This window comes from Bidens hawaiensis, unplaced genomic scaffold, assembly GCF_021521415.1.
Source record: "Bidens hawaiensis isolate Kalapana, Puna unplaced genomic scaffold, B.hawaiensis_p1.1 tig00019904_1, whole genome shotgun sequence".
Classification (NCBI taxonomy): Eukaryota; Viridiplantae; Streptophyta; class Magnoliopsida; order Asterales; family Asteraceae; genus Bidens; species Bidens hawaiensis.
In genome coordinates, this window is record NW_027493020.1 from 19,816 (window position 1) to 47,701 (window position 27,886).

Consider the following 27,886-nt stretch of genomic DNA (forward strand, 5'->3'; position numbering starts at 1 on the left):
ATTTTAGATAAGCTTTTTATATCATGTATAAGTCACACACAAAATTTTAGGTCAGTTGGAGAAGTCTAAGTAGGCTTTTCGGTTAAACGAGTTCTAGGGTTTTCTAGCTCGGTTTTAGTGAAAATGGCATGTAAAAGAAGATTTTGGTTATGGAAAAAATTACAGGGGACTATGTGGATGGCAGGGGACATCCAGGAGAAATTTGGGAGTTTTCTAAGATCGTTTGGTATTTACGACATATTTAGTGTTTAAATGGTGTTTAAAAATAGATAAATAAATTTTAAATATAGAAATTAATTCTGGAAATATTTTTATAAAATTCCCCACTGTCAAAAAGTGATTTGTGCAAAATTTCAAGATCCGAGATTAAACGGATAATTATTTGTGCAAAAACAAACTTTTAAGGTTTAAAAAGCGTAAACCGGTAAAGCTCGCTTAAGCGAGCTGACTGGTGTATAAAAACCTTAAAAATGAACTATTTTCATATAATTGAGTTAAACAAGTAAAAATGAATCATCCGAAAATAATTCGGATGATTTGAGTAATTTTAACTGATTTAATAGTTTCCGGTACGCTAAAGACGGAAACGGGTCACGCGGTCAATCGAGGCGTCTAAACCGAGTACAAATTTCACCACTTTAACTAAATTATCTATCAACAACTATTTTCGGGTCGTGTGTGACCAAACTCACTTTTGAAACGTAAAAACGGATAACCGTGCTAGGCACGCAAAACAGGAAAAACGACTATTTGTAATTTTGACTGTCGAACTCTAAACGATATCACAATCTGAGTCCGGAGAAGTGTTCTGGGTTAACCTTGCCCCCGGAACGGGTACAGTACTGGGTTAACAGTGTCCCCAGATGTACCGGTTGATACGGTTAAAGAGTATATAAATAATAATTGTATAATAACGATCGTAGGGATCATATTACAGATTGGACGTATTAACTGATAATGATTGTTGTTACCTGCTTGCATGTGCTAAGGTGAGTTTCACGAGCCCCTTTTTCTGAATTGTTTTCAAATATCTTCCCGGGGCGGAAGCATGTTATTACTGAAATGTTTAAATAAATACTGAACGCATGGATTTGCGTGGATTTACATATATTATATTGTAAGGGAATCGTACGGAAATGTACTAAGATGGTAATTGTCTGAGTTGCTAACATTCTAAGGCCTCGGAACACGAGTGATTAACTGAAAGCCGGTAGAGTGTGGATAGTACTATTGGCCTGACAAACCCAACTGGTCCGGCATGGATTTGCTGATGTTTCCCAGCCAGTTGCACATGTCTATTTTGTTGTTATATATATTTTGCTATGTAATGTTAGACATAGCGGTTTGGGGCAGGTCCGTGGGCGGGGGATATGCCACGGGGGTTGCGTGTGATAGTCAGAGGTTTCACTTGTGGGCTCAGCATAATTACATCGTGTTTCTGGGTTAACATTGCCCCCGGAATGAGTACAGTGCTGGGTTAACCGTGTCCCCAGATGTCCCTAGAAGTGTTTCTGGGTTAACGTTGCCCCCGGAATGGATACAGTACTGGGTTATCAGTGTCCCCAAATAATATTATATTATGATATGGTTTTATCATGGTTTACTCAAATTGTGAAACTCACCAACTATTCGTAGTTGACCCGTTTTCTCACATGCTTTTCAGGCACAACTAAGATGAAGTGATTGCTTACGTGATAAGTGCTTGATGTGTGTAAGATTTGCGTGCGGGATGTTAGGATACATTATAATAAATAGAATTATGTATCGTATTGTATGATGTGTGTATCACCTAGACGGTAATGAAATACAAGATAATGTAATTTGAAGTATATTAATGCATTCAGTTTTCTTTATAAACAATGTGGTTGATATCAGAGGTGTCTGTCGCATCCCGTTTACATTTCCGCTGCGGTTGCGGGGTGTTACATGTTATGAATGGGAATTTGCATTTTAATTTCTTTGAAACCAAACTTGGTGCAATCGACAGCTCCTTCAAAGTTCTTTACAACTACTAGAGCTTTAGATAGGCACGCGGCTTTGTTCTTGAATGAATTTAATACTATTGAATTAACTGGGGACAAAGCGTCTTGGCCTTATAGTTACCTATGGAAAATTAAGCAGATTTGGGCTGGGGGCTATAACGGTCCCTTGTCAATCTGGTTAGAAGGCCATTTCACAAATCCCAACATACCTTACATGAGATCCGCCATGGATAAGGTTACAAGTGTTGGAATTATGGACCGGTTCGGGTAAGTCAATACGGCCAACCGAGTTATGACCCGTGAGAGTTACACCGTGAGGTAACGAGCCATTGACCTGCTTAAGTTAGTTAACTGGGTTAGATACTTTAACGAGATGAAATTACATGGAGCGGGCTTTGGAGCAAGAAGTGGACTTGTTGGCCCATTAGGTTTATAACTAACTAAGTTAGTTAAACCTAATTATAGGTTATATAAACACATGATGTTATGGACATAACCTTAACCCTAAGCTAATCAACAAGTCCATCTCCTTTCTTCCTCCACCCCATCGCCGGCCAACCTGCACCACCGTCGCTGCCCGACCACCGGCGCTGTCCAGCCACCGCCGCCGCCGCCGCCGCTGTCCGGATACCACCATCACTACCGGTGCCGTCGTGCACCGCCACTGATTGGTCGTTGGATCTCGTTGTGTCACCTAGCTCGGTTCGTTAGCCTTCGGTGTCTCAACCGGTTAATTATTAACCGAGATAAACTTAAATATATTGTTAGTTTATATTTAATGCTTTGACTCGTACTCGTATTGTATGTAACCGGATCCTGTTGGGTTTAGTTTTCAGTGCTGATTAAATCTATATTCCGTTGCGTATAATTATTAATTAATATGATTAATTATTATTTATCACGTTTATTGAACCGGTTTTAATAAACAAAATTTTAACTGATCACCACTAAAACCCAACAGTGGTATCAGTGCCTTGGTTACAACATACGAGTCGAATCCGGTATTTTCACCGGTTATACATCATAAACTTCAAGGTCGTTGACGTTTTTTGATCTAGTAAAATATTAGGGACATTCTAGTTTGGTCAAAATTTTATTTGACCAAAATATTGCCCGACTTATTTTTCATTGAATATGTAAATCTGGCCGGACCTTGTTTTTTTGGTTGAATGATTATTATTTTGGCCATATGGATGGTTCAAAAGTCGTATTTAGTTTTCGGTTTTATTTTATGGTTTTTGGCCACCTTGATGGTTCAAAATTGTAATAGATGGGGTTTAGTTTTTCATTACTTGTATTAGTGTAATTTTGTAATGAAGAAGACCCGAAGGAAACCGAGGACGAGGACGAGCTCATGGAGTTCTTGAAGTCAGTGGGAGTTACCAAAGATGACGGGATGCACCAAGAGTCCATCCTTATGGTTGTTTTGTGTTGTGACCCCTTGACCCGATTGATCTTGCTAATAGGCTCTAGCAAGATCAATCACTAATCTTGGCCATTTAAGATTTGCATATTCTGTTTTCTATTTTGGTTGCTTGCTTGCTTGATTATAATAGGATTATAATACCACCAACCTAATACCAAATATATTAAAATAAATTAACCAATCAAGTTTTGCAAGATTAAACTAAATTTAATTTTCCATAACTAATAACTTAATAGGTAAAACTATTAACTTAAAATTGGTTGGTATTATCGCGACAAACTTAGTATTAATAGGTTATATAAAACTAAGTGTCCTGAGAGATGAAAGGGTTCATCAAGTTGTCTCGATCAATAAAGTAAAACTGGACTTTTACTCTATTCGGTAATATTTAAAATTAATCCCAATTTAAATCAATAGTCTATGCCATCCTACTATAAGTTACACTTGAGGCATACTACGAAACTTCAAGTGTTTGGAGCTACAACACCACACTTGATTTCTAGCCTATCCCTTCAAGGTGAAAGGATTTCGTTGACACATCCAGCTCTTTCACAAGTGACTATACTAGGGCGACTATTACATTACTCTTTTGTTACGTGCTACAGCTGTCTGGAGACTAAGGTGGGCATAGATGAGGCTCAACGTATCTACTTAGGCAAATGTTGTCTTAATAGGCCTCATAAACGAGAGTTGTGCTCTATCCACAATTGGCAATCGTTGTCTGTCTGCCTAACCACTTGCTAATGTTGTGTGCTACAGCTGCCATTAGTAACTGGAAGCCAGATTCTCAAGTTCTTATTAACTAATGTCATTGGGTCATTAATAATAGGACTAAAACATCGAAAATACTATAAAATTTACTTTTGCTTAATTGAACAGATATCTACTGCTAATAACTCCTCATTCACCCTCAAGGCTATCCTTGAGAAAGAAAAGTTGAATGGCACCAACTTACTTTCTTGAGTGGCACCGCAACTTGGGACTTGTTCTCAAGATGGAAAAGAAGCACTATGTTCTTGATGGACCTGTTCCAACCGAGCCTGAAAACAATACTGCTGATGCTAAGAGGGTTCTTGACAAGCATATGGATGACTCAGCTGAAGTCGCCTGTATCATGCTAGCCACCATGTCTTACGAGCTTGAAAAAGGCTTGGAAGACTTTGGAGCCTATGAGATGCTTGAGCAACTCAAGGGCATATTCCAAAAACAAGCCCGTCAAGAACGCTATGACACCATGAAGCAGCTTATCAGCTGCAGAATGGAACAGGGATCACCTGTTAGTGCGTCAAGATGAAATGGTACATCGAACAACTAAGGAAACTTGATTATCCCCTGTCAGATGAAATGGCAGCGGATTTCATTTTGAACTCTCTTCCCGGATCTTACGACCAATTCGTAATGAATTTCAATATGAATGGCCGGGTGAAGACAGTGCCGGAGCTTCATAGAATGCTTAAGACGGCTAAGATGAATATTCCCGCTAAAAACAGTCAAGTTCTTATGGTTCGATCTGCTGGTGTCATCAAGCCAAAACCCAAGAACCGGGGTCATAACGGTAAAGGCAAGAAGAAGCTTACTGTTGCTACCAGGACTGCCACCAACACTAACAAAGGTGTTGCAAATGTACCACCGCCGCCTCCTGAGGAGCGCCAGTGCTACAAGTGCAACAAAATGGGACACTGGAAACGTAACTGTCCCGACTACCTTGCTGAGCTGAAAAGACAGAGGACCAATGGTGAAAGCTCCTCTAAAGGTATTTCTATTTACGTTATTGAACTTTTCACTGTCTTTAGCAACACATGGGTATTTGATATCGGATGTGGTTACCACATCGTTAATGTCTTGAAGGAGCCTGAAAACTGGAAGAAGCTGAAACAAGGCAGCATGGAACTTATCGTTGGTGATGGGAAGAGAGTCCCAGTTCTTGCAACTGGCACATATCATTTAGCTTGTCCGTCTGGCCTTGTAGTTACTTTGGATAACTGTTTGTTTGCACCTGGTTTGACCAGAAACATTATTTCAGTTTCTTTATTATTTGATCAAGGATTTAAGTACGTTATTAATAGTAATGCTATTTCTGCCTACTTAAATGATATCTTTTATTTTGAGGCTAAACCTCGAAATGGTATTTATGAGGTTGATGTTCAAATAAACAATAATGTATATAATCTTTCTAAACGTATCAGATCTGGCATCAATGATACATTTCTATGGCATTGCCGACTTGGCCACATAAGCAAGGCACGAGTTAAGAGACTCCAATCCGAATGGATTCTTGAATCCACAGGACCTGACTGTTTTGATGACTGCAAATCCCGCTTAGCTGGCAAACTCGCCAAAGGATCCTTCACTCATAAGAATGAACGAGCAAAGGATCTGTTGGGAATCATACATACTGATGTATGCGGTCCCTTTAGAACCATGTCTAGGAATCATGAAAGATACTTCGTTTCTTTTATTGACGATTACAGTCGATATGCCTATGTGCATCTCATGAAACACAAGCATGAAACCTTTGAAAAGTTCAAAGAGTTTCAAAACAAAGTGGAAAACCAACTCAGGAAAACCATCAAAATGCTTCGATCAGATCGAGGCGGAGAGTATCTCAGCTCAGAATTCATACATCATCTGAAAGAGCGTGGAATTGTTTCACAGCTCACTCCACCCGACACACCCCAACACAATGGCGTAGCGAGAGGAGAAATCGAACCTTGCTAAACATGGTCTGGTCGATGATGTGTAGAACTAACTTGACTCACTCCTTTTGGAGCTTTGCCCTTTTGACCGCTGCCTGCATTATCAATCTGGCTCCAACTAAAGGGGTAAGCAAAACCCCATATGAGAGATGGCATGGGCGAAAACCCAATTTGTCTTTCCTTAGAGTATGGGGATGTGACGCTTATGTCACTAGTGATTTTAACGATAAGCTTGATCCTCGCGGCGTAAAAGTTGTTTTCGTTGGATACTATAACCAAAGCGGATATTATTTCTTCTATCAAAAGGAAGGGCCACTTTCTCGAGAATGAAATTCTTGATCGAGGAACTGTAGATAATATTGTCGATTTTGAAGAAATTCAAGAACTACAAACTACCGCTGAGGAAGTTGGAACGTCTGATCAACAAGTTGTTGTTGCTGATACATCGGACATGAACACAAGCGTTCACAGAAGTAATAGGACTCGCGTACCAAACTCTAAATACCTATGGCATCTAGATGGTCCCGAGGTCCTCTTAGTAGCCGAGTCAAGTGACGAACCTACTAATTACAAATCTGCTATCTTAGATCCGGAATCTGAGAAATGGCAAGATGCCATGAATGCCGAGATGCAATCTATCAGTGACAATCAAGTCTGGAACTTGGTTAAGCTACCCCCCGAGTGTCGGGCAGTAGGGAGCAAGTGGATTTTCAAGAAGAAAACCGACATGCATGGAAATGTGCAGACTTATAAAGCACGGCTAGTCGCGAAAGGTTTTACTCAAACTCAGGGTATTGACTATGATGAAACCTTCTTGCCCGTTGCTATGACTAAGTCGATAAGGATATTACTTGCCATAGCCGCGTACTATGACTACGAGATATGGAAAATGGATGTCAAAACTATTTTTCTTAATAGACATATTTCTGAATATGGTCTATATGGTTTAGCCTGAAGGTTTTGTCAATCCTAAATATCCTAACAGAGTGTGCAAACTGAATAAGTCCATTTATGGACTTTTGGGGTGCGAACGAGCCGAGCTACTCGAGATCGGCTCGTTAAAAAGCTCGATCGAGCCGAGCTTAATCGAGCCTGAGCCCAAGTAAGCTCGTTTAATAAACGGGCCCGAGCCCGAGCTTCACTTATCGAGCTCGAGCCGGCTCGCGAGCCTAAACGAGCTTGCCATTTTATATAATTTTTTTAAAAAATATATTTAATAATTATTAATTAATATATATAATGTTATGAAAAAATAATTAAAAATAACTAAATAATATATATTATTTTATACTTAAAATTATAATAGAAAAAATATATAAAAATAATTATAATTATATTTATATAAAAAATAATTGATATATAGTAAATGAGCCGAGCCCGAGCCGAGCTCGAGCTTGAAAATCTACTCACGAGCCGAGCTCGAGCTTTGAAAATAGAGCTCGAAACGAGCCGAGCTCGAGCTCGAGCCCTGTATAAGTTAAACGAGCCGAGCTCGAGCCTAGTCGAGCTCGGGCTTGGCTAGTTTGCACCCCTAATGGACTTAAACAGGCATCTCGCAGCTGGAATCTTCATTTTGATGAGAAAATCAAAGAGTTTGGTTTTATCAAAAATGAAAATGAGCCTTGTGTTTACAGAAAGGCTAGTGAGAGCACTATATCATTCCTCATCCTGTATGTGGATGATATACTGATCATTGGAAACAACATCCCTATGCTTAAGGAAGTTAAGAACTGGTTGGGATCTTGTTTCGCAATGAAAGATCTTGGTGAAGCTGCTTATATTCTGGGAATTAAGATCTACCGAGATAGGTCTAAGCGGCTTCTAGGGCTGAGTCAAAGTACATACATAGATAAAGTAATGGCACGCTTCTCTATGGACAACTCCAAGAAAGGAGCTCTCCCCATGGCTAAAGGAACCGTGTTGAACAAATCGCAATCTCCGGCAACGGACACATGCAAGCGATTCCATATGCTTCAGCGATTGGTTCTATCATGTGTGCTATGTTATGTACTAGACCTGACGTCTTGTATGCACTGAGCATGACTAGTCGTTTTCTGCAGAACCCTGGCATTGCCCACTGGACTGCTGTGAAGAACATTCTGAGGTACCTGAAAAGGAAGAAAGACATATTCTTGGTGTTTAGAGGAGTGGAAGAAGAACTCACTGTAAGGTTTTACACTGATGCTAGCTTCCAGAATGACCAAGATGTTTCTCGCTCACAATCTGCTTGGATGAAGAAATTCATAGCCCACCTCGATCTGGTTCCAAGTTTTTTGAAACCGATCGACGTAATCTGTGATAACACAGGAGCCATTGCTCAAGCCAAAGAGCTCAGATCTCATCACAGAGCCAAACACATTCTAAGTAAGTTTCACTATATACAGGATATATTGGAATGAGGAGACATCATAATAAGCAAAGTAGACACAGATCAAAACCTAGCTGACCCGTTCACTAAACCGATGACTCAGGACAAGCATGATCATCACAGAGATGCTATCGGTCTTAGATTAGCTAGTAGTTTATTTTGATTTAGTATTTGGATGTGTGAACATTTCAAACAGTTATACTTTAAGTTCTCTTTTGATTTAATGGTTAAATGCAAATGCTGAATGATATAACTGTGTTCATTTTAATACGTTTAATCCGTGAATATTGTATTCTAAATTATCCGTAGTCGATCAGACTCGTGGGAACGACTCTGAATTAAGACTATTCTGACTTTGGACTCAAGGAGTTGACTTCCAAACTCACAGACCTCATTATGAATGACATTGGATGTAACTCGCATCAAATCATCTTCATGGATCTTAGTCATAAGATGTTTTGATACCGGTATACTCATTTAGTATCCTCAGACCTGAGATACATATTAGAACTTTCGTTTACTAAAGGTTATTCTTTGATCTGTGTCAACCGCTGTAGCGTAACTGCCAGCTATAAAGGCATTGGTTGGAAATAATCTGAAGTTCAATGGGAGTTGTATGTATTCAAGATAGGATTCTGTACTCTTGCATGATATGTAACAGTTAGACATCTTGGCGCCCTCGTTGATTCAAACTGGTAAAGTGTGAGGCCTCACCCAAACTAACTGTGTGTTGATTGGACCACTTTGATTCTAGATCGAGAACTATAATAATTGAACGCCATATGAGATTGAACCTGATCCATGTCTCATTGTTCAATTGATGTCTTATACAGAAAGGATAGATGACAACGATTACCATAAATTCATTATCTTGCAATAGTGTATTCCAAGATTATTTTGGTTAATGAATTTAAAATGTTATAACCTGTTAGGGGCAGCTATGTGTAGCTAGAGCGCCGCTGGCTGTCAGTATTGAGTAACTTAACCAGAACTCGTCCAAGTGGGAGACTGTTGGAATTATGGACCGGTTCGGGTAAGTCAATACGGCCAACCGGGTTATGACCCGTGAGAGTTATACCGTGAGGTAACGAGCCATTGACCCGCTTAAGTTATTTAACCGGGTTAGATACTTTAACAAGATGAAATTACATGGAGCGGGCTTTAGAGCAAGAAGTGGACTTGTTGGCCTATTAGGTTTATAACTAACTAAGTTAGTTAAACCTAATTATAGGTTATATAAACACATGATGTTATGGACATAATTTTAACCCTAAGCTAATCAACAAGTCCATCTCCTTTCTTCCTCCACCCCATCGCCGGCCAACCTGCACCACCACCGCTGCCCGACCACCGGCGCTGTCCAGCCACCACCGCCGCCGCCTGCCGGCGCCACCGACGCCACCTGTCGCCGCTCACAGCCGCCGCTGTCCGGATACTACCATCACTACCCGTGCCATCGTGCACCGCCACTGATTGGTCGTTTGATCTCGTTGTGTCACCTAGCTCGGTTTGTTAGCCTTCGGTATCTCAACCGGTTAAATATTAACCGAGGTAAACTTAAATATATTGTTAGTTTATATTTAATGTTTTGACACGTACTCGTATTGTATGTAACCGGATCCTGTCGGGTTTAGTTTTCGGTGCTGATTAAATATATATTCCACTGCGTATAATTATTAATTAATATGATTAATTATTATTTATCATGTTTATTGAACCGGTTTTAATAAACAAAATTTTAACTGATCACCACTGAAACCCAACAGCAAGTTCAGGACTGCCTATTTGGATCACTGAAGTAGATGTTCAATCCGGTCCTAATCAGGTATCTTTTTCAAATTCAATTCAAACGCTTACATGTTATATGTATATATAATTAGTTTTTGGAGCCGGGGTCTTAGCAAAAGAGGAGTAAGCTTGACCCTATACATAGCAAGTTACTGGTAGGGTTTAGGGTGGGCATGATGGGTCATTGTACCCTCCACATACCCTACCAATGACTTTCTATGTGTGAGATTTACTGGTACGCTTATTTAGTTTTGATTTGGCATGGACGTGAATTCTACAGGAAACACTTTTTGATCAAGTTTTGAGAGAAGCTCATGCACATCCATCAGTCAAAGGGATAATATTATGGTCAGCATGGAGTCCACAAGGATGCTATAGAATGTGTTTAACACATGGTCACATAGTTTGCGGTTCTCATCGGTACGGGAACGCAATTCGCTGGTGGGGAGGGGGTAGACTCATTTCGGTAAGAATCGGTATGGCCCGGTACGATGTACCATAGAATCCGGTTTGATGTTCCAAATTTAAAACATAATTTACCAAATTCAGTTTACCATAACATAGTATAAACTTACCAAATTTCAAAATCTGAATTCTATAATATAAATTGCTATAATTAATTATATGATTGAAGAAAAAGACTAGGGCAACAGACACTAAAAATATAAATGACTCTAATTGATTATATTTATAATATCAATTGCCCTAATTTATTGACTATCTTTGAATTTTGAAAACCCAGTAGTAATTGGAAACGGGAATTAAAGAGCTTCCAATTTTCCACCAAAATTATTGGATTGATTAAATTGATCGGCGCTATCGGCAGTAGGAGAACGACGAACCAGGTCAATTGAAATCGATTTCTCCATCAATTTAGAACAACGAACCATTCAATTGAAATCGATTTCACCATCAATTTGGAATGGCGAACTGGTCACAAGAAGTCGCGAATTATTAGCGATTTGGAACGCTAGCGATGTACAAAACGATCCAATACGAAAATCGCGGCTTCCCTAGCGAATTATGTGACTAACAGATAAGAATTTCAAGAACTTGCCCGCTGGTGACGTTATGGACAGGATGATTCACAAACATTTCAGTGGTGTATTTACAGCAACCACTGATGACAATGGTTTTACTGAGACTTCGCTAATTCATGGTGATTATGAAGTTTCGTTTGCAGACTATAACCAAAGTGAAAAATATATGACGTCTGCACGGATGTCTCAACATTTTGAGATTGAAGCATCGGAAGACATCTTGCATGTCAAAATCTTGGCTTGAGAAGAAAATATAAGTGTCTTTTTAATGAAATAGTTTCATTTTTAGCTGTTAGATTAGTAGTTAGTACGTGAAGCACAAGCAGGACCATCAATAATTAATTTCCTTATGAACATTTTACTTCTTTTTTGGCCTCTAGTATATTTGATTTATTGGTAATAGAATATATGATTAAAATACCAAAATACTTTTAAGGAAATACATACATCTAAAATTTTCGTCAACCAAACAAATATACTGTGGATAAGAACTCAAATTAAGACACAAAAAGATACAGAAAAAGCAAAAGCAAATTACCATTCTTTACATCAAAACATAACATTTGTTAAGAAATTAAATTAAAATTAAAACGTATATTAGAAGAGGTTTATTATCCTTAAGCATCTCTAAAAGCTTTCCAACAAAACATAGTATCGCTCTATAAATAGATTGAGAGGCATTTATTTTTTCTTATCCGTTAGAGCATCTCTAAAGCATATTTCCGTCTCTGTAACTAAAGTCAGCAGGAAAAATTAATAAATTGGCACTATAAACTTCACTCTTTGTTCGCCTTCAACTAATTTTCTATCACGTACAATTTCACGTGGTCAAAGAAGAAAAGCTGATACGTTATGTTAATGTTATCATTAAGTTTAGTTGGCTGGGTGTACGTCCCCTGACTCCGCCAATGCTTTAAGGGTTGGGGTTTGAGTTGAGTTATATGGTGGACAATAACGTAGATTAGAATTAGGATTAGATGAATAATAGCGCATCCCATTGATCGGACACCCTGGGAGGAAAGCCAAATTGAAGTCAATAAATATCCCGCGAGAGTAGTGGCGAAGTATGAACAAAATCACGGAGGGGGCCGGACTAAATACGTATAAAGAATTTCGTAAAGATGGGGGCATGCTCAAATTTTCGGATGAAAATGGGTATATATACATTATGTATAAAAAAGTTCCGATTAAAACAAGTAATTTACAATATTGAGCAAAAAAACAGGGGGGGTGGGGCTGGGACCCCCTGGCCATACACTAAGCTACGTCCATGTGCGAGAGCACATCATAACTATATGATATGCATTCTCGGCTATAGAAGCATCATTGAGTGATGTCAACTGAAAAAGAGAAGAGAAAAGGTCCCCGAGTCGCTATAAAATTTCTGCGCAACCCCTTGATCAAGCGATCCAAGTGACTACTGATTCTAGAAAATTCACAACCAATTGACACAATGTTTAGTCAAACCACTTTAGTTTTTTTGTCACAGAAGACAACAAAACTTAAATTTCGGAAAGTAGGATCATAGTAAACGAAGCTTCAATGCTATAAAGGGATTAGTGAAAGTTAATTAAATTTGTGAACTAATAAATATGATATTAAAACGAGAAAAGGAAATTTTGTTTCTTAAAAAAAAACAGATTTTATTGAATTAAGTTTATAACAAAATTAGACACCGATGGGTATATGTAACCAAACTTGTCATATCCTGCACCAAATTACCGGAAATCATGGGATTCGAGGATCACGTCTCACAGTCAGTTACACATATATACTTTAAAACCCTAACCGAAAATACATATGTCTGTTACTTTATTTTCCAATAGCTGCTAACAGGCATTGCTATCCGATCTCCTTCAACAATTTTCCCATTACGTACACTATGTCCACGAATCAGGTAGTATTGTTTTCTTTAACTAAAAGTTATGGTTCGGTTTTGGTTATATGTCGTTCCAAATCGAACCAAACTCTGTAACTAAACAATCAACTCTTTTGAATGCTTGTTATTGGATTTATGACCTAACCTCGTTATTTGGGTCAAAAAAATTTAGGCGGTCAAAGAACTGGAACCGAACGGATTCTTTTCCACTTGGAAATCAGTTTGGAACAGGAAAACTGGTTTTGACTTTTATTGATTCAAACCCGTTTGAAAAAAATGTTATGTTATGCTTGTGTAATTACTAATTATATATTATATTTATGAACTTCTAATCAAGACTCATAGTTACTATTCATTTTAAGGTACAGCAGTAGGTACAAGTTTTCATTGCCTTTTAACGTGCAGGTGTTAATGCATAATTTACATACCTCCAATGCACTGTAATGAACTAACGATGGCCAGCCTATACTTAATTATCTGCGCTACATGTGTTGTGCACTTTCCACGTGACATCTTAATGTCTTTTTACTTACTTTCATCTTCCCTTCACCTTCTGGATTATTGTTTCTTTCTCAGATTTCAGCCTCAGGTGATTATTGTTTCTATTGAAATTTGATATGCGTTAGATTAGTGCTTTCAATTTTGTTGGTCCTAAATGACACTATAAGGCTTTTCATTTACAGTTTGACCTAATTCATGATGTCTGTCGAATCCTAAACTTTATTAATTTTCCCCTCTCCAATCTGTTTAATTCTTGATTTCTTATGATTTTTGTTGTGTTAAATTGAGATGGGATTATTGTCTTCTATCATTGAAATTATGATCTTTCTACTGTTTCTTTTCTCAGGAGTTGTAACTGTTTTGTAGGGTTCAAATGGATGCATTCTCTGATCTACATGGAACAAACTATAGTGAAGGGGCAATTTCATTTATGGCCTATCATATCTAAAAAAAATGTGTACAACCAAGTTGGACTCTTGAATCTTCCAAGCTCAGAGCAAAGACTAAAGTACTTGAGATTAACAAAAGGTAAGCAATCTTCAATATTAATTGCAATATGTAAAATTGGCTAATTTATTTGCTATTTAGGTGACTTTGTTACTCCCTCTAATTAATTAATCTCTATGGTAAATCATATCTTACTCACAAATTTAGACATTATGTCGGGGAAGATTCAATTAATATTGAATCACAGATTTGTTCTTTTAACCTTATTCATTAATTTCTAGCCAAAGCTAAACGTAATCTCAAAATATGTGCGGAAAGAGTCTCAATTTCAGCTAGAGATTGGTTAAACAAAACTCAGGTTTTGTTAATAGCTAGCTAATTACATATAAATTTGGGGGGGTTTTTGCATTGACTAACGAAAGAGGGTGGGAGATTGCATTGGTTTAATTATATCCAAATGATATATATTGTGCATACTACATAGTATCATGTGCTCAACTTAAGCAGACACATCGTGGGTTAATCCATAGATATTTTAAGCGTATTGTTGCAAGAAGAACCCATTTGTATACCTGGATGTGTGATGTGTCTATAGATGGATATCCCATTGGAAGCATGGTTTTTTAGGTGGTATTTTTTTTGCTTCTGCTGTGATAATTTGTTCTTTTAGGTGTTTTTTAGTAACACTATAAATATGAATACTAATCTGCTACTATTAAGAATATTAAATGGTTAGTGGGCGTAATTTGGGATTGTTTAAATTATGAACTCATACTCTTATAGTACTGATTGCGTTACTTTTCAGGGGAAAAGTGGAATAGTATAAATACTAGAAGAGCATCTTTTATCGCATAACTAAAGGGTCATTGGTTCAGGTTACTTCTTATATATTATATGGTGTATTATATCAATAAAGTAAAACTGATGTTTCACATCCCGCAGATCAGTTTGTTTATGCCTCTTACCTAGGCTTTAAAATTGAGTGTTTGAAAAGAACTTGTTGATGTGTCCTTTAAAGCAAGTTAATTGGTTGATTTGGTTTATGGCTTGAATGGAGTTCAAGGTTGTGATCCGATAGGTTGTTGGAGACATGAGGCGGTGGGTTGGGTGTTCACGGCTAACTACTGCTGCCGGGGTCTTTTGTGTGTTGCCGGTGGTGAGCCTCTCGACTTTATCTAATTACGGGCTGAAATGATGAGATTATTCTCATTTGACTGGCGATTTTTGGGTGTTGATGGCTTGAATGGTGTTCAAGGTTGTGATCGGGTCTGTTTGCTTTGTGTCCTTTATGTGGTTGCTGCCAAAGTTTGGCTATTTTGGACCTTTTTAATAGTGTTTATATTTACTTATAGTTAATATCTGTGTTTTTTAAGTCTCTAAACTGCTATTTAAATGTTTTCAAAGTTGAGTAGTGAAATTATTTGGAGCATTACTTGGACAATTGAGTTCATTGAGTGGTGTTGCAAATGCGCTCAAAGCAAATTGCAAATTGGTGCTTGGACACGGGGGTGTTGAGTGTTGTTGCAGATGTGTGCAAAGCAAGTTGGTGATAAATTTGTTGAGTGTTGTTGCAGATTTGTTAAAGCAAATTGGTGATAAATTTGTGCTATCGAAACATAAAATTGTATCTTTTTCCCAACTTTACACCACCCGCCGATTGTATCTTTTTTCCAACTTGCGGCGGGTCTATACACTAGTTAATATTTAATCATGTATTGCTACTTTGAAACACTGGTATAAGTTTTTTAGAACTTTAATACAAACTTTATACCATCTTGTTTTCATGGAATGTTTTCATTTCGAATATACATACTTCCGTTTCTTATCACATTTGTTTACTTTCCGAAAACCAAACCACCTGACGTCATCTCACTCATTATAAATTGAATCCTTTATAATAACCTGGAATTGAACCACATGTCTTCTAAAACTTTAGATAACTTTAAAATGAGAAAATAGGGAGTGACAGGGAACTATAAATTGCTTATCTAATTATCATTAATCGCATCATCAGCAAATTCGTATGGCGTGATGATTATTTCTTGATCGACAACAAATATGTTCATATCAAGAAGAAAACATGAACCTGCACACTATATGCTCAAGGTCAAGTCTGTTTCCCTTCTTTCCGGAGCTAAAATGTCTAAGATTGAATGTTTTGAAGCCAGCGGTCATAAACGGTGAGCTTTTTTATTTTAAGCTCCATTTTTTTCATAAAAATGAAGTTGTTGTGACACTTTTAACGTCTTTTTGCCATTGAAATACTTAGGAGACTAGACATGTACCCAAACGGAAATGATTCAAAATACGAGGACAACTAAATTTCTCTATATGTTGTAACGAGGACGACTAGACATGTACCCAAACGGAAATGATTCAAAAAACGAGGACAACTAGACATGTACCCAAACGGAAATGATTCAAAAATGATTCAAAATACTTAGGGTGACACTTCAAAAGGGTGAAAGGTCTGTGCTGATGTCAGTTTTTTTGTTTGTGATCATATACATCAAAATTATGTAACCTTTCAAGGTAATTTTTTTTTTCTTTCATACATTTTCTTGTTGATTTGTATATTCTTGAAGAATATCACACAAGTTCATAATATTACAAAATTACTTAATTCATGTCTTTCAAACCAAATGTTTACATAAATTATTGTCTCAAATTATAAATGTGAAAAATCCTAAAACTTACAGAACTCTACACCCGGGAATGATTAAGGGTGGATTAGCCGCTCAGGGTTATTAAGACCATCTTCAATTTTTTTTTGCAATCTTCAAATATGTCAAGCGGTGACATCTAATGATGTTGTGTTCTTCTAAAAATATATTTGTTCTTCACTTCTCCCTGCCGTGCGTGCTCTTTTTATTGTTGGAGTCCACCCTTTTGTTAAATGGGGTCAAAAGTAAAACTCCCAAATAAATGGAATCATTAATTATATTTCATTCCTCGTACTGTCGTTTCTTCTTTTCTTTTTTAATTCCCATCATTGGTCAGTGGACAACATTATGTTGAACTCTGAAATCAAGTCCCGGATCAATAATCAACACGAATAAAACGACTAACTCTCGTTTATATTAATCAGAAAATATAACTCAAAAAACTGATTACAACTCTCAAACCCTAACTCGGTTTGACTCTTGATGAACCCTAACTCGGTTGCACCAACTTCTTATTCTAACATCTAACCATAACTCGGCTTATATAGACTAACCAAACTTGCTAGTCAATACATTACCAAATATAATAAAACCCTAATAATTCTTGGGCTGTGCTTTACACTTGGGCCAAACAACAATTGAGCCAACAATCACCCCCCAAATTGTTGTATCCAACTCACCCCCTAATTTCCTATTCGAAATTGGCGGATCTTCAACTTCACACTTGTCATCATTCTCTTGATTCTCCCGAGGCTTTTCTGGATCTCTTGCAATATTCTTTGGGCTCCACTTGGCTTGAAGTAACACTTGTTTCGTTTGATCATTAGACGCTTTCTCTTGAGCTTGAATCTCTTCCTTGACCACGTGTTTAGTTTCTTGAACACTCTTCTTTGGACTTTGGACTTTGAATTTTGGAACTTGGATCTTTGATTGAAATTTGACTCGTAATCGGCTTGTCTTCTTTCAGTCCAACACTTTGAAAATCCCGACCTGTAAAATTCTTCATTCCAATTATAGCTTGTTTACTTGGACTTGTTATCTTCAAGCTAATCTTGTACAATCGGTTCTTGGTCCTTGTCACTTTCATCAAAAGCTTACCTGTATCACATTTAATGGTTAGCAAATCATGTTTCATGTGAATCTCGCATCCACCTTCCGTTGCTTGACCAAGACTTATGGTATTGCACTGTAAGCTTGGGATGTAGTAGATATCGGTTAACAGGCGCTGCTCCCCCGTTTTCCCTTCAATTAAGACCGACCTTTTTCCCCGACTATCAATGCAAGATTCATCTCTGAACTTCACCGTTCCCGTTTCTTGTTCATTCAATTCATAAAAGTACGATTTATTACCCATCATGCGATTCGATGCTCCGTTGTCGAGATACCAAACATCTTTCTCTATCGGCTCGGTTTCGAAACGCTTTGAATCACACCGTCTTCATTCAGTACAACTGTCTTTTGATCACCTTTAATCATAAATAAAGATGGATCAAAATTATCAACTTTGTTCAAATTAGAATCTTCCTTTTTCTTCATACGTTCCGGGCACATAGATGCAAAGTGACCAAACTCATCATAACGGTAACATTGAACCTGTGATCTATCCTTTCTACCCCTTTGACGATCATTCATTCTTCTTTGACCTGTCTGCCTTGACCCACGATGTTGACCATTTCGGTTTTTGCAGCCATCTTGGTCCTCATCATCTCGGTCTTGACCTCCGGTTTCACGGCCTCTTCCACGCCCCTGCGAACTCGGACAACCCTTACCTCGGCTACTGGACTGATCATATGACTTACCTTTGTAACTACTTTCCGATCGATTGAAAAAGTAACTGACCTTGTGAATTTGAAGCTCATTTCTCCCTCGCAAACGTTCCTCAAACGCCTTAAGTCTTCCAATAGCATCTTCAAACATCAAACTATCGAGATCAACACTTTGCTCGATTGAGGCATTCTTGTATTGAGAAATCTGAAGAAGAATATCACCATCCACCACTTGAAACAAAAACGATCTTGCTGTTTTATTCTTCTTCGCATCAATAACCGCACCATCTTCTGGTTGAACAACTTCCCATAGGTCTTGATCATCCAATATCGCTTCCACTACAATCACCCATATGATGTAATTAGTTTCATTCAACTTTGGAACCTGCAGCGATACCCCCCACTCGCTTTGGGTTGGATTACCGGTCTTTCTTCGTCACCTGCCATTGACGTCGAACCCTTTGCTCCACTTCTTTGAAACAAATACAAGTCAATCAATTCTGAACAACTTTTCAGAACCGAACCCACTTGCTCACCAAATAAATCAAACCTTGGTTAAAACCTTACTCGTTTAACCCAACAAAATACAAACTCTGAATTGAACCCACTTGTCTGACCCAATTTTACGATCTCAACTTGATCGATTAAACTTGTTCTTCGATCATGACTTTGATCGAACACAAAAAACGAGTCTCAAACAAACTCCACCAAAAACCCATACGCGAAATCCTACTCGATCTCAATTCGGAACCTTGTCGCGAAACATGCTCGATCGCAACCTGCCACCTTTCCTCTACGAACCAGAGCTTGTTTGAAATCACCAAATAAAAGAAAAACACAAAACTATATTTTATTTTGATTTCCTTGTGTGCACAGCAAAATAAAAAATAACTTTTCTTTCTTAAAACCACTCCGTAACATGCATGTGCAAGACCCAATTTCAACAAACATTACGATAGGAAAACCCAACCCTTTTCTTTTGTACCTCACGCCGTATATTGAAAAACCCGACCAACGGAATCTTCTTGTTCTTCCGCTCGTTGCCTCAAAACAATAAGAATGTCGCCACATGTCGACTTACCGGACGTCGCTCGTAGATACCGCAACCGTCGAAAGTACCGTAATCCCCTGTCGGAACAAACAAGTCCACTGCTTTAACAGATAGACCCCGATTTGTAACCCAGCTTGGTTTCGATTCCGATATCCGCTGATTGATAGCTTCTCCTCAAGCCACCGCTCTTCCCGACCTTCGTTAACTCGATTATCGATTTCTTGAACTTGGCTCTGATACCAATTCAAGTCCCGGATCGATAATCAACATGAATAAAACGACTAACTCTCGTTTATATTAATCAGAAAATATAACTCAAAAAACTGATTACAACTCTCAAGCACTAACTCGGTTTGACTCTTGATGAACCCTAACTCGGTTGCACCAATTTCTTATTCTAATGTCTAACCATAACTTGGCTTATATAGACTAACCAAACTTGCTAGCCAACACATTACCAAATATAATAAAAACCTAATAATTTTTAGGTTGGGTCTTACACTTGGGCCAAACAACAATTGAACCAACATCAAAAACCGCCAAAACTCTAATATTTATTTTTGTTCTTCTTATTTTTTCATTTTTATGAGGTTTAGGCCCAAAGTATCTTTTAATTCCAACCCAAATTTCATAAATGCTCTTTGTATGCCGCATATTTACTTACATGATGTCATGGATATCAGCAAATGAATATTGATTGAATCCATAGAATAAAACTTGATTATGTTCCCACCATAACTTGCTTTTCTTCAATATTTATGAGTCAAAGACTCCAACAAATCGTTTATGATGCTAAGAGATCAAAACCCATTTTCTTTGCGGACCTCTTAAACCGTTCTTTGATTTCCACCCAATTCAAAACTCATTTTGTCTCCAATATAATCATTTTAGCTTTTTATCACTCGAGACCTACAAAATATAAAAACATACTTGAAGTATCACAATTTTAACTAAAAACTAAATACAAACTATAAAATAAACTATTTAAATACATAAAATACATCCGACATCATGAAAGTTATCCTTATAAACTTGCTCTCTCACTTTATCAATTATTTCCTTTTGGGAAACATAGGACGAAAAAGAAGACATTTTTGTTCTATAGAAAGAAATGTTTGAATTTAAATTGATCTGGTTTGATAGTATCTTTTTATAGACCAGAATAGCATAATTATATCATAAATGTACGGCCTCAACTAATTTTAAATAATTAACTTGAAAATACAACATTTTCAAAGAAGGATATGAACCATCTAATTCATAATTACAATTGGTAACATAAAAACTGGTGTAAATATATTAAACTTTTAAAAACGGTTTACAAGTAACCGTTATACTTACTAATATTTTTAAAACAAAATCAACGGTTTAAAAAAAACGATGTAGTTTTATACTTTAAATAGGAAATACAGATGTTAAATATAAAAAACGGTGTAAAATGTTGAACTTTTAAACACTGTTTACATGTAACTGCTATAAAAACAATGTTATAAACAACTTAACACGGTTTAACTAATCACGATGTAAATACATTTTTTAACATTTAGTTCGCGCAAAATAGTTAACCGTCAAAATTCCATTAAGGCAATTATAGTCACTATTAAATTTTCAAATCAAGGATTTTTGAAATTAATTATGGCAATTCAAAAGATTTACTAGTAGTAGGCTGATTGATTGCCATACATAAATTTAAGAACGTGTCTATATATAAAATATATATCACGTATATACCCACAAAACCATAATATTACCAAAAATGGCTCATCAAGGTTCTGATGCAAAAATTAAGAACATGATGAGGGATTACGGCCTCGTTAGGGCTGTTGACGATGATGCGAATACTACAATATCAATGCAAACTCTTACTAAGTTCGCCAATGAAAGCGCCTGTTCTAGCCTCGGTGCATACAAGGAACAATTTGATAGGTCAAGGGTGCAACTTAGTAGCAATGTCGACCCCCCAAATATGGTTCAATACAGATCCCAAATCCAACAAGGTGAGAAGATTAACAAGGATATGCACGAAGTTAACAATGTTGTACAAAAAGTCACAACTATGAAGGTTGATTTTCTGGATAAACTTTTTCAGTTTTAGGGATTTTTAGGGATCTTGTTGTATTTTCTTGTATTATTTATGTTTCGTTGTATATATTTTATTAACTATGAAATGAAAGATGTTTAGTATATTTAACCGTTTAGTTTAGTTTTATAACTTTTGCTACAATGTATGAATATTTATTATGATTTATTTGTAAATATGATCGTTTCATTATGCTGAAATTGTTAACCACATTAAAATACTCGTTAAAAACCGGTGTATAAACTTTTTGTTCACTAACAACGCTTATTGCTTTCTAGCTATTTTATCCACGGGTTTGGAGAATTCTTCATTTAAAACGGTTCTTCACATTCTATTTCAATGGTTGAACTTCTTATCGTTTTAAATACTTGTTAAAAATCTATGTATAAACTTTTGTTCAATATACAACGCTCGTTTCCTTCCAATTTATAACGGGTTTGGAAAAATTCTTCATTTTATAACGGTGTTTAACATTTTTTTCAACGGCTAGCCTTCACACCGTTGTAAGTCTTTTTTTGACTGGTGTTACTAGACGATTCTATAGTAGTGTTACAAATACAAAGTAATAGTTTTAAGCATGCAATATTGACATGAATATAGACGAAATAAATCAAACAAACAAGCAAGCATGTGAACATGATTATTAAACGTAAAATCACCATTCAAACATATTATATATCATAAAAGAACGTATGTTACGTTTAAAAGGTGTCATACGATTAAATAATAAATAAACCCGAAAAAAGTCAAATTATATATTGTAGGTGTGTTCATAAAGCCCTAAAACTAATAATAAATAAACCCCTAAAAAGTCAAATTATATATTGTAGGTGTGTTCATAAACCCCGAAAAACTCAATGTCCATAGCCTTTAGAGTCCACCGAGCCAACTCGAGTTTAAGTTTCCAACTCAATTTAAATTTCTAGTCAGCTGAGCTAGCTCGGTAAGAAGTTCGATTCAAACTCGAACTAGCCTGGTCTCGGCTCGGCTAGTCCACTTTTTTGCACATCACCAAGAAGAATAAAAAAAACTCACTTAAGGTTGTTCAAATTTTTATACCAATTGTTGGAAATCAAGTCACATAAATCAAACACAACAACACATAATTTGAACAACTCGTTTGGCTTTTTTCTTTATTATGATAAAACTGAAAACTTGAGCTATACATTAACCCTACCGATCTATATACATTAAATTCAAAACCTAAACCAACTATGACTCATACTTTTAAAAACATATCAGAATAGAAAAATACACATAATAACTAGATAAAGTAAATAAATACTCAAATCACTTACGCTAGCTGATTGTATGTAACATCTCATAATATTGTAGTTCCATACTTCCATTAAAAAATAAAAAAAGAAAGAAAAAAAAAAGAAAATCTTCAATGAATATTTGTGTTAACTTTTAAAATGAAAATAAAACGGACGGGGAATCACTTTTTATTGGGATGTGTGATAAGAAAAATGGAAAGGCGCGTTTAAGTTGAGCCGAACCTTGGGAGTTACATTACAGAGTCGCTTCAATACCCCTCATACAGTGAGAGCAACACAAACTTATATTAAGGGGGTGTTTGTTTTTTCTTCAAACATCTTCAAGGGAGCTAATGTCTGCACGCGCGCAGACATTACCCTTGAAGACTGTTTGTTTTTTTTCTTAAAACAGATCTTAAGTTATCTTCTTTCATCTTAAAAGAAAAGCAAAGAAATCTTGCTTAAAACATCTTCGCAAAAAAATCATACTCTTATCCCTTTGAAGCCACCCTCTCATCCACTCCTCCCACCACCGTCCGCCACCACCACCCACCGTACGCCACCACCACCATCCCCCACTGCCACCGTCCACCACCATCCACCGCCACTACCCACCGTCCGCCGCCACTACCAGCATCCACCACCACTACCCATCGTCCGCCACCACCACCACCACCATCCATCACAGCCACCACCAATCACCACCGTCCACCACCCACCACAACCTTTCATCACCACCACCACCCACTGTCGGACGCCATCACCGTCAACTACCACCGTCCACCACCCACCAAAACCGTCCATTACCACCACCCACTGTCCACCACCACCATCCATCGCCACTACCCACCGTCCGCCGCCACAATTTTATTATTATATTTTCTATGTAACTTGAATAAATGACTTCTATCTTGTGAGATAAGTTTGACAGTTATGCACACAGTATCAGCTTATAAAAACAAACAGTCTTATATTTTCAGCTTGCAGATCTTCAGACCACATCTTCAGTTGCAGACATGAAAACAGATGAAATCAGCTTGCAGACAGTTTATGTCTGCAAAAACAAACAGCACCTAAAGCTAAGGGAATCAAGAACTCGAAGCAGAAAACTAAATTCTACTAGTATCAAATTAATGTTCTACAGAAGACATGTTCATATCAAAAAGAAAACATGAACCAGCACACTATATGCTCAAGATTGAGTCATTCTCCCTTCTTTCTGAAGCCAAAATGTCTAAGATTGAGTCTGATGTTTTTGAAGCCGGCGGTCGTGTTTTTATTCAAAGCTCTTTTCATTAGTGGTTTCTGTAACACTTTTAAGGTCTTTTCACCATTGAAATTTTCAGGAGACTAGATTTGTACCCAAATGGAAATGATGAGGACGGCCACATTTCTTTATATGTGGTAATATGCGACACCGAGAGTGGCTCAAAGGGGTGGGAAGTCTGTGTTGATGTCAGTTTTTTTGTTTATGATCATATCCATCACAACTATGCAACCTTTCAAGGTAATTTTTTTCGTCTATTTTTTTGCTTGTGTGTATGCTCTTGAAGAGAATATCAACTACCAATATGTTAATCTATGTATTGTTTATAGATGTGAACGGGCATAGGACAAGGTTTCATGAGAAGAAGACAACATGGGGCTTTGACAAACTAATATCTTTAGATTCTTTGAAGGATAACAAAAATGGTTATCTTTTCAATGATTCTTGTGTATTTGGAGTTGAAGTTATTGCAGTTCCAGTGTTTACACAAGTAGTCCGGTGCCTAACTATGAATAGTTACACCTGGACAATTAACAAATTTTCAGCTGTAACAGAGAGTTTTGTGTTCAGATGTGTTTAAAGTTGGCAAAGTCAAATGGTTTGTTCTCATAATCCACAAGGCGATATCTTGAGGCTGTTGTTTTGTTTTTGTTTAAATAAAAGCATCAAAGTAATAGATTTGCAATGATCTAATTATGAATATTGTTTTATTTTGCTTTATTGACTCCAGGAAACTAATACTTTATCCTAAAGGAAACAACACAGGCAAAGATACACATTTATCAATCTATTTAGGTATCTTCATGCAATATTAATTAACAGCGGCTCAACTCATTTATTTTTTATCATATACGCTTTTAATTAGTTTTATGCATTTTGTGAAAACCTTATGCAAGCTTAAGCTTGGCTCGAGCTCATGCAGTTCTTTTAACGAGCCAAAGCTTACTATGTTTTATTGCGGTGTGAAATTGTAACATAAAAGTCCAAAAAGAGGTAAAACTTAAGAATACAAGTGACTCGTTAAGGCTCAACAAGCCAAAATGAGTTTTCCATACAAGGCTTGAGATTGGAATCGATAACTAATTAACGATCTTTATTTAAGGCTTAGGCTTGGCTCGGGCTCAAAAAGCTCGATTCGTTTTGAGCTTTTAGTTTGTCTAAGCTTAAGCAGCTCTATATCGGCTCGGCTTGTTTGCACTTCTATCTGTTTTACAAATGCTGTTGGTATAATGCTATTGCATTTCTTTTGTTTGTTTATTTATGGTTTCTTTCCCATATTATCATGCAGAAGCTGATAGTTGGTTCTGCAACTCTGCTGAGGACTGGGGCTATTGTAAATTTATGCTTTTGAGTGAATTCAATGACTCAAAAAATGGTTTTTTGTTGAGCGATGATCTTACAGTTGAAGGTGTGTTTCCAGTGATGGGGGCATATAGACATTTCCTTTGATTTGTGCTTTTTTGGTTATTTTCGCTGGTTATTAAATTGATGTCATGGATTATATGTAAACCGTTGACTGCATTTCATCAAGAAATGAAAATTTTGGTAACTGGAATATTACATTTTGCATGTGTCTAGTCTACCAGTATTCTTTGCTCGGTTGTGGTTAATTTGGTTTATGGTATGAATCGTGCTTTTGTGATTAAATTCAGTTTATGGTATGAATTGCGTTATTATGATTTGATAAGTTTTTGCATGAATTGAATTATTATGACCATTTAGTTTTCTGTATGAATTGAATATTCTTTTGGAGGTGAAGATGACTTGTAGCTACTTCTTTTTATGGTCATTTACATAGTTCATCGATGAACATATTTTGTTATCTTGATCTGGAGTTAGAGCATCCACAACATCAAACAGTCACGTAAGCCTCACATTAATTTCCAAATTTTTCTCAAAAACCCCTACTTTTTATACAATGAACTTACTCCACAATAGGGGTGTGTTTTTTAACTGTACCTGAATAACAAACCCGAACCGAAGCGACCGAGACCCAAATAACCCAACCCGAATTCACCTGAACCGATTAAACTCCTAACCCGAACCCGAGATAAAATATTCGGGTCGGTATTTGGGTTTAAATACCTAGATTTGGGTTGACCCGAATAACCCGAAATATAATGCATTGATGCATGTATCACTAATTTTATAAGGTAGTTTAGCGTTGAAGTAGCACAATGACCTTATGTATTCTTGTTCGGTTGTTCTCAAGACTCCAATTAATATTGGATTATCACATCCCAATGTATTGGATTAGGTTCGATTTGACCATTTTGCAAGAGAAGGACCCGGATCAGTTTGTAAAGCATTCGGTGGACCAGTAATAAACTCTTCTGGCCAAGCAGATTGGGTCCTTCCATTCTTATAAGCTAACATGGGCTGATGTGTAGCAGATGAAAACTTAGTGAAGTCTACGCAACTTGTGATGGGAACTATAGTGGTCTCCAAAATTTCCACTAATTCTTCACCTAAGTTTATACCATTTTTATACCAATTCCAACCATGTTTCCCATTAAAAATTGCATCTCGGGATACATGATTTTTGTGTCGAACCGGGTCGTTCATTCGCTGCGCTTTCGTCCCGGGTTCGGTACCGAGATAAGCCGTAGAGGTACTTCGGTCATCAAGCTTTTTAACCGAAGTAACTAATAACAAACACATCGGTGTTTCAACCCGAATCGGTGTTTCGACCTGAGTCGGTGTTTTAACCCAAAGCCTAACCTTGTACAAACGATTTCTTGATCTAACCGACATCATAATCACTTTTCTCGATTTGTCAAGAATTAAAAGTTGGTCATCCTCCATAATCACCTTGCACCCATGTTCGGTTGCTTGTCCCAAACTTAAAATATTGCTCGTTAAGTTCGGGATAAAATAAACGTTTGAGATAATTCTCTCAACACCATCATCACAAGTAATTGTAATGGAACCTTTCCCCTTGATGTTGACAGACGAACTATCACCAAAACGCACTTGCCCAACAACAGTTTCATCTAATTCAAAAAAAAAAGATGTCATACCCGTCATATGGTTGCTCGCTCCATTATCGAGATACCAAAAACCATCCTCCATCGGTTCCAATTCGTATTGCTTCGGATGCACGCTTTCTTCATTCAAAAAAAACTTGATCATTAATGCTAGCATTCATCAAAACTTCCTTATTTGTTGCTGGTTCGTTTGCTTCGGCCCGTTTTCCTCTTCTTTCCGGGCATACCGAGGCGAAGTGACACATCTCATCACAGCAAAAGCATTGAACCCCTGAATAATCCCTTTTCTTCCACAAATTACCTTCTTTGTTTCGGTCACCTTTTGAGTCATCACGGGATTGCTCAGACTCTCCTTTGCTCTTCCCTTTAAACTTCCCAGTTTTTGCCCTAGTAACTTCCCATTATTCTCGGGTTCGTCATCAACACTTTTCACACGATCCTCGTAGGCTTTTAATCTACCTACCGCTTCTTTTTATGGTTTTCAAGTCAATAACCTGTTTTAATGAGGCAACAACGTTTATAAAACGCTTAGGCATGCTTGTAAAAAACTTTCTTACTAGCCTTTGTTCATCGAGTGGAGAACCGAGCGAGGCAAACTTTAAGGCTATACCAGATAGTCTCCCGGAAAAGTCGTCTATAGACTCGGTATCCTTCATCCTCGTTCCTTCGAATTCGGTTATTAGGATATG

At 37.2% G+C, this 27,886-nt stretch overlaps 1 protein-coding gene across 1 annotated transcript; it reads left to right on the top strand.

Annotated features, from left to right (window-relative positions):
- The first annotated feature begins 1,935 nt into the window (after nucleotides 1-1,935).
- On the top strand, nucleotides 1,936-11,544 carry LOC143559433 (endo-1,4-beta-xylanase 5-like). Its single transcript, XM_077048013.1, has 5 exons — nucleotides 1,936-2,217; nucleotides 2,681-2,688; nucleotides 10,243-10,297; nucleotides 10,541-10,663; nucleotides 11,302-11,544. The coding sequence occupies exons 1-5, from the start codon at nucleotides 1,936-1,938 to the stop codon at nucleotides 11,542-11,544; spliced, it is 711 nt and encodes a 236-aa protein (XP_076904128.1).
- Nucleotides 11,545-27,886: the final 16,342 nt, after the last annotated feature.

Coding starts and splice junctions, on each gene's coding strand:
- LOC143559433 (XM_077048013.1), top strand. CDS start 1,936: ATGGGAATTTGCATTTTAATTTCTTTGAAACCAAACTTGGTGCAATCG. Junction 10,298..10,540: donor TTCAATCCGGTCCTAATCAG/GTATCTTTTTCA, acceptor TGAATTCTACAG/GAAACACTTTTTGATCAAGT. Junction 10,664..11,301: donor GTTTAACACATGGTCACATA/GTTTGCGGTTCT, acceptor CTAACAGATAAG/AATTTCAAGAACTTGCCCGC.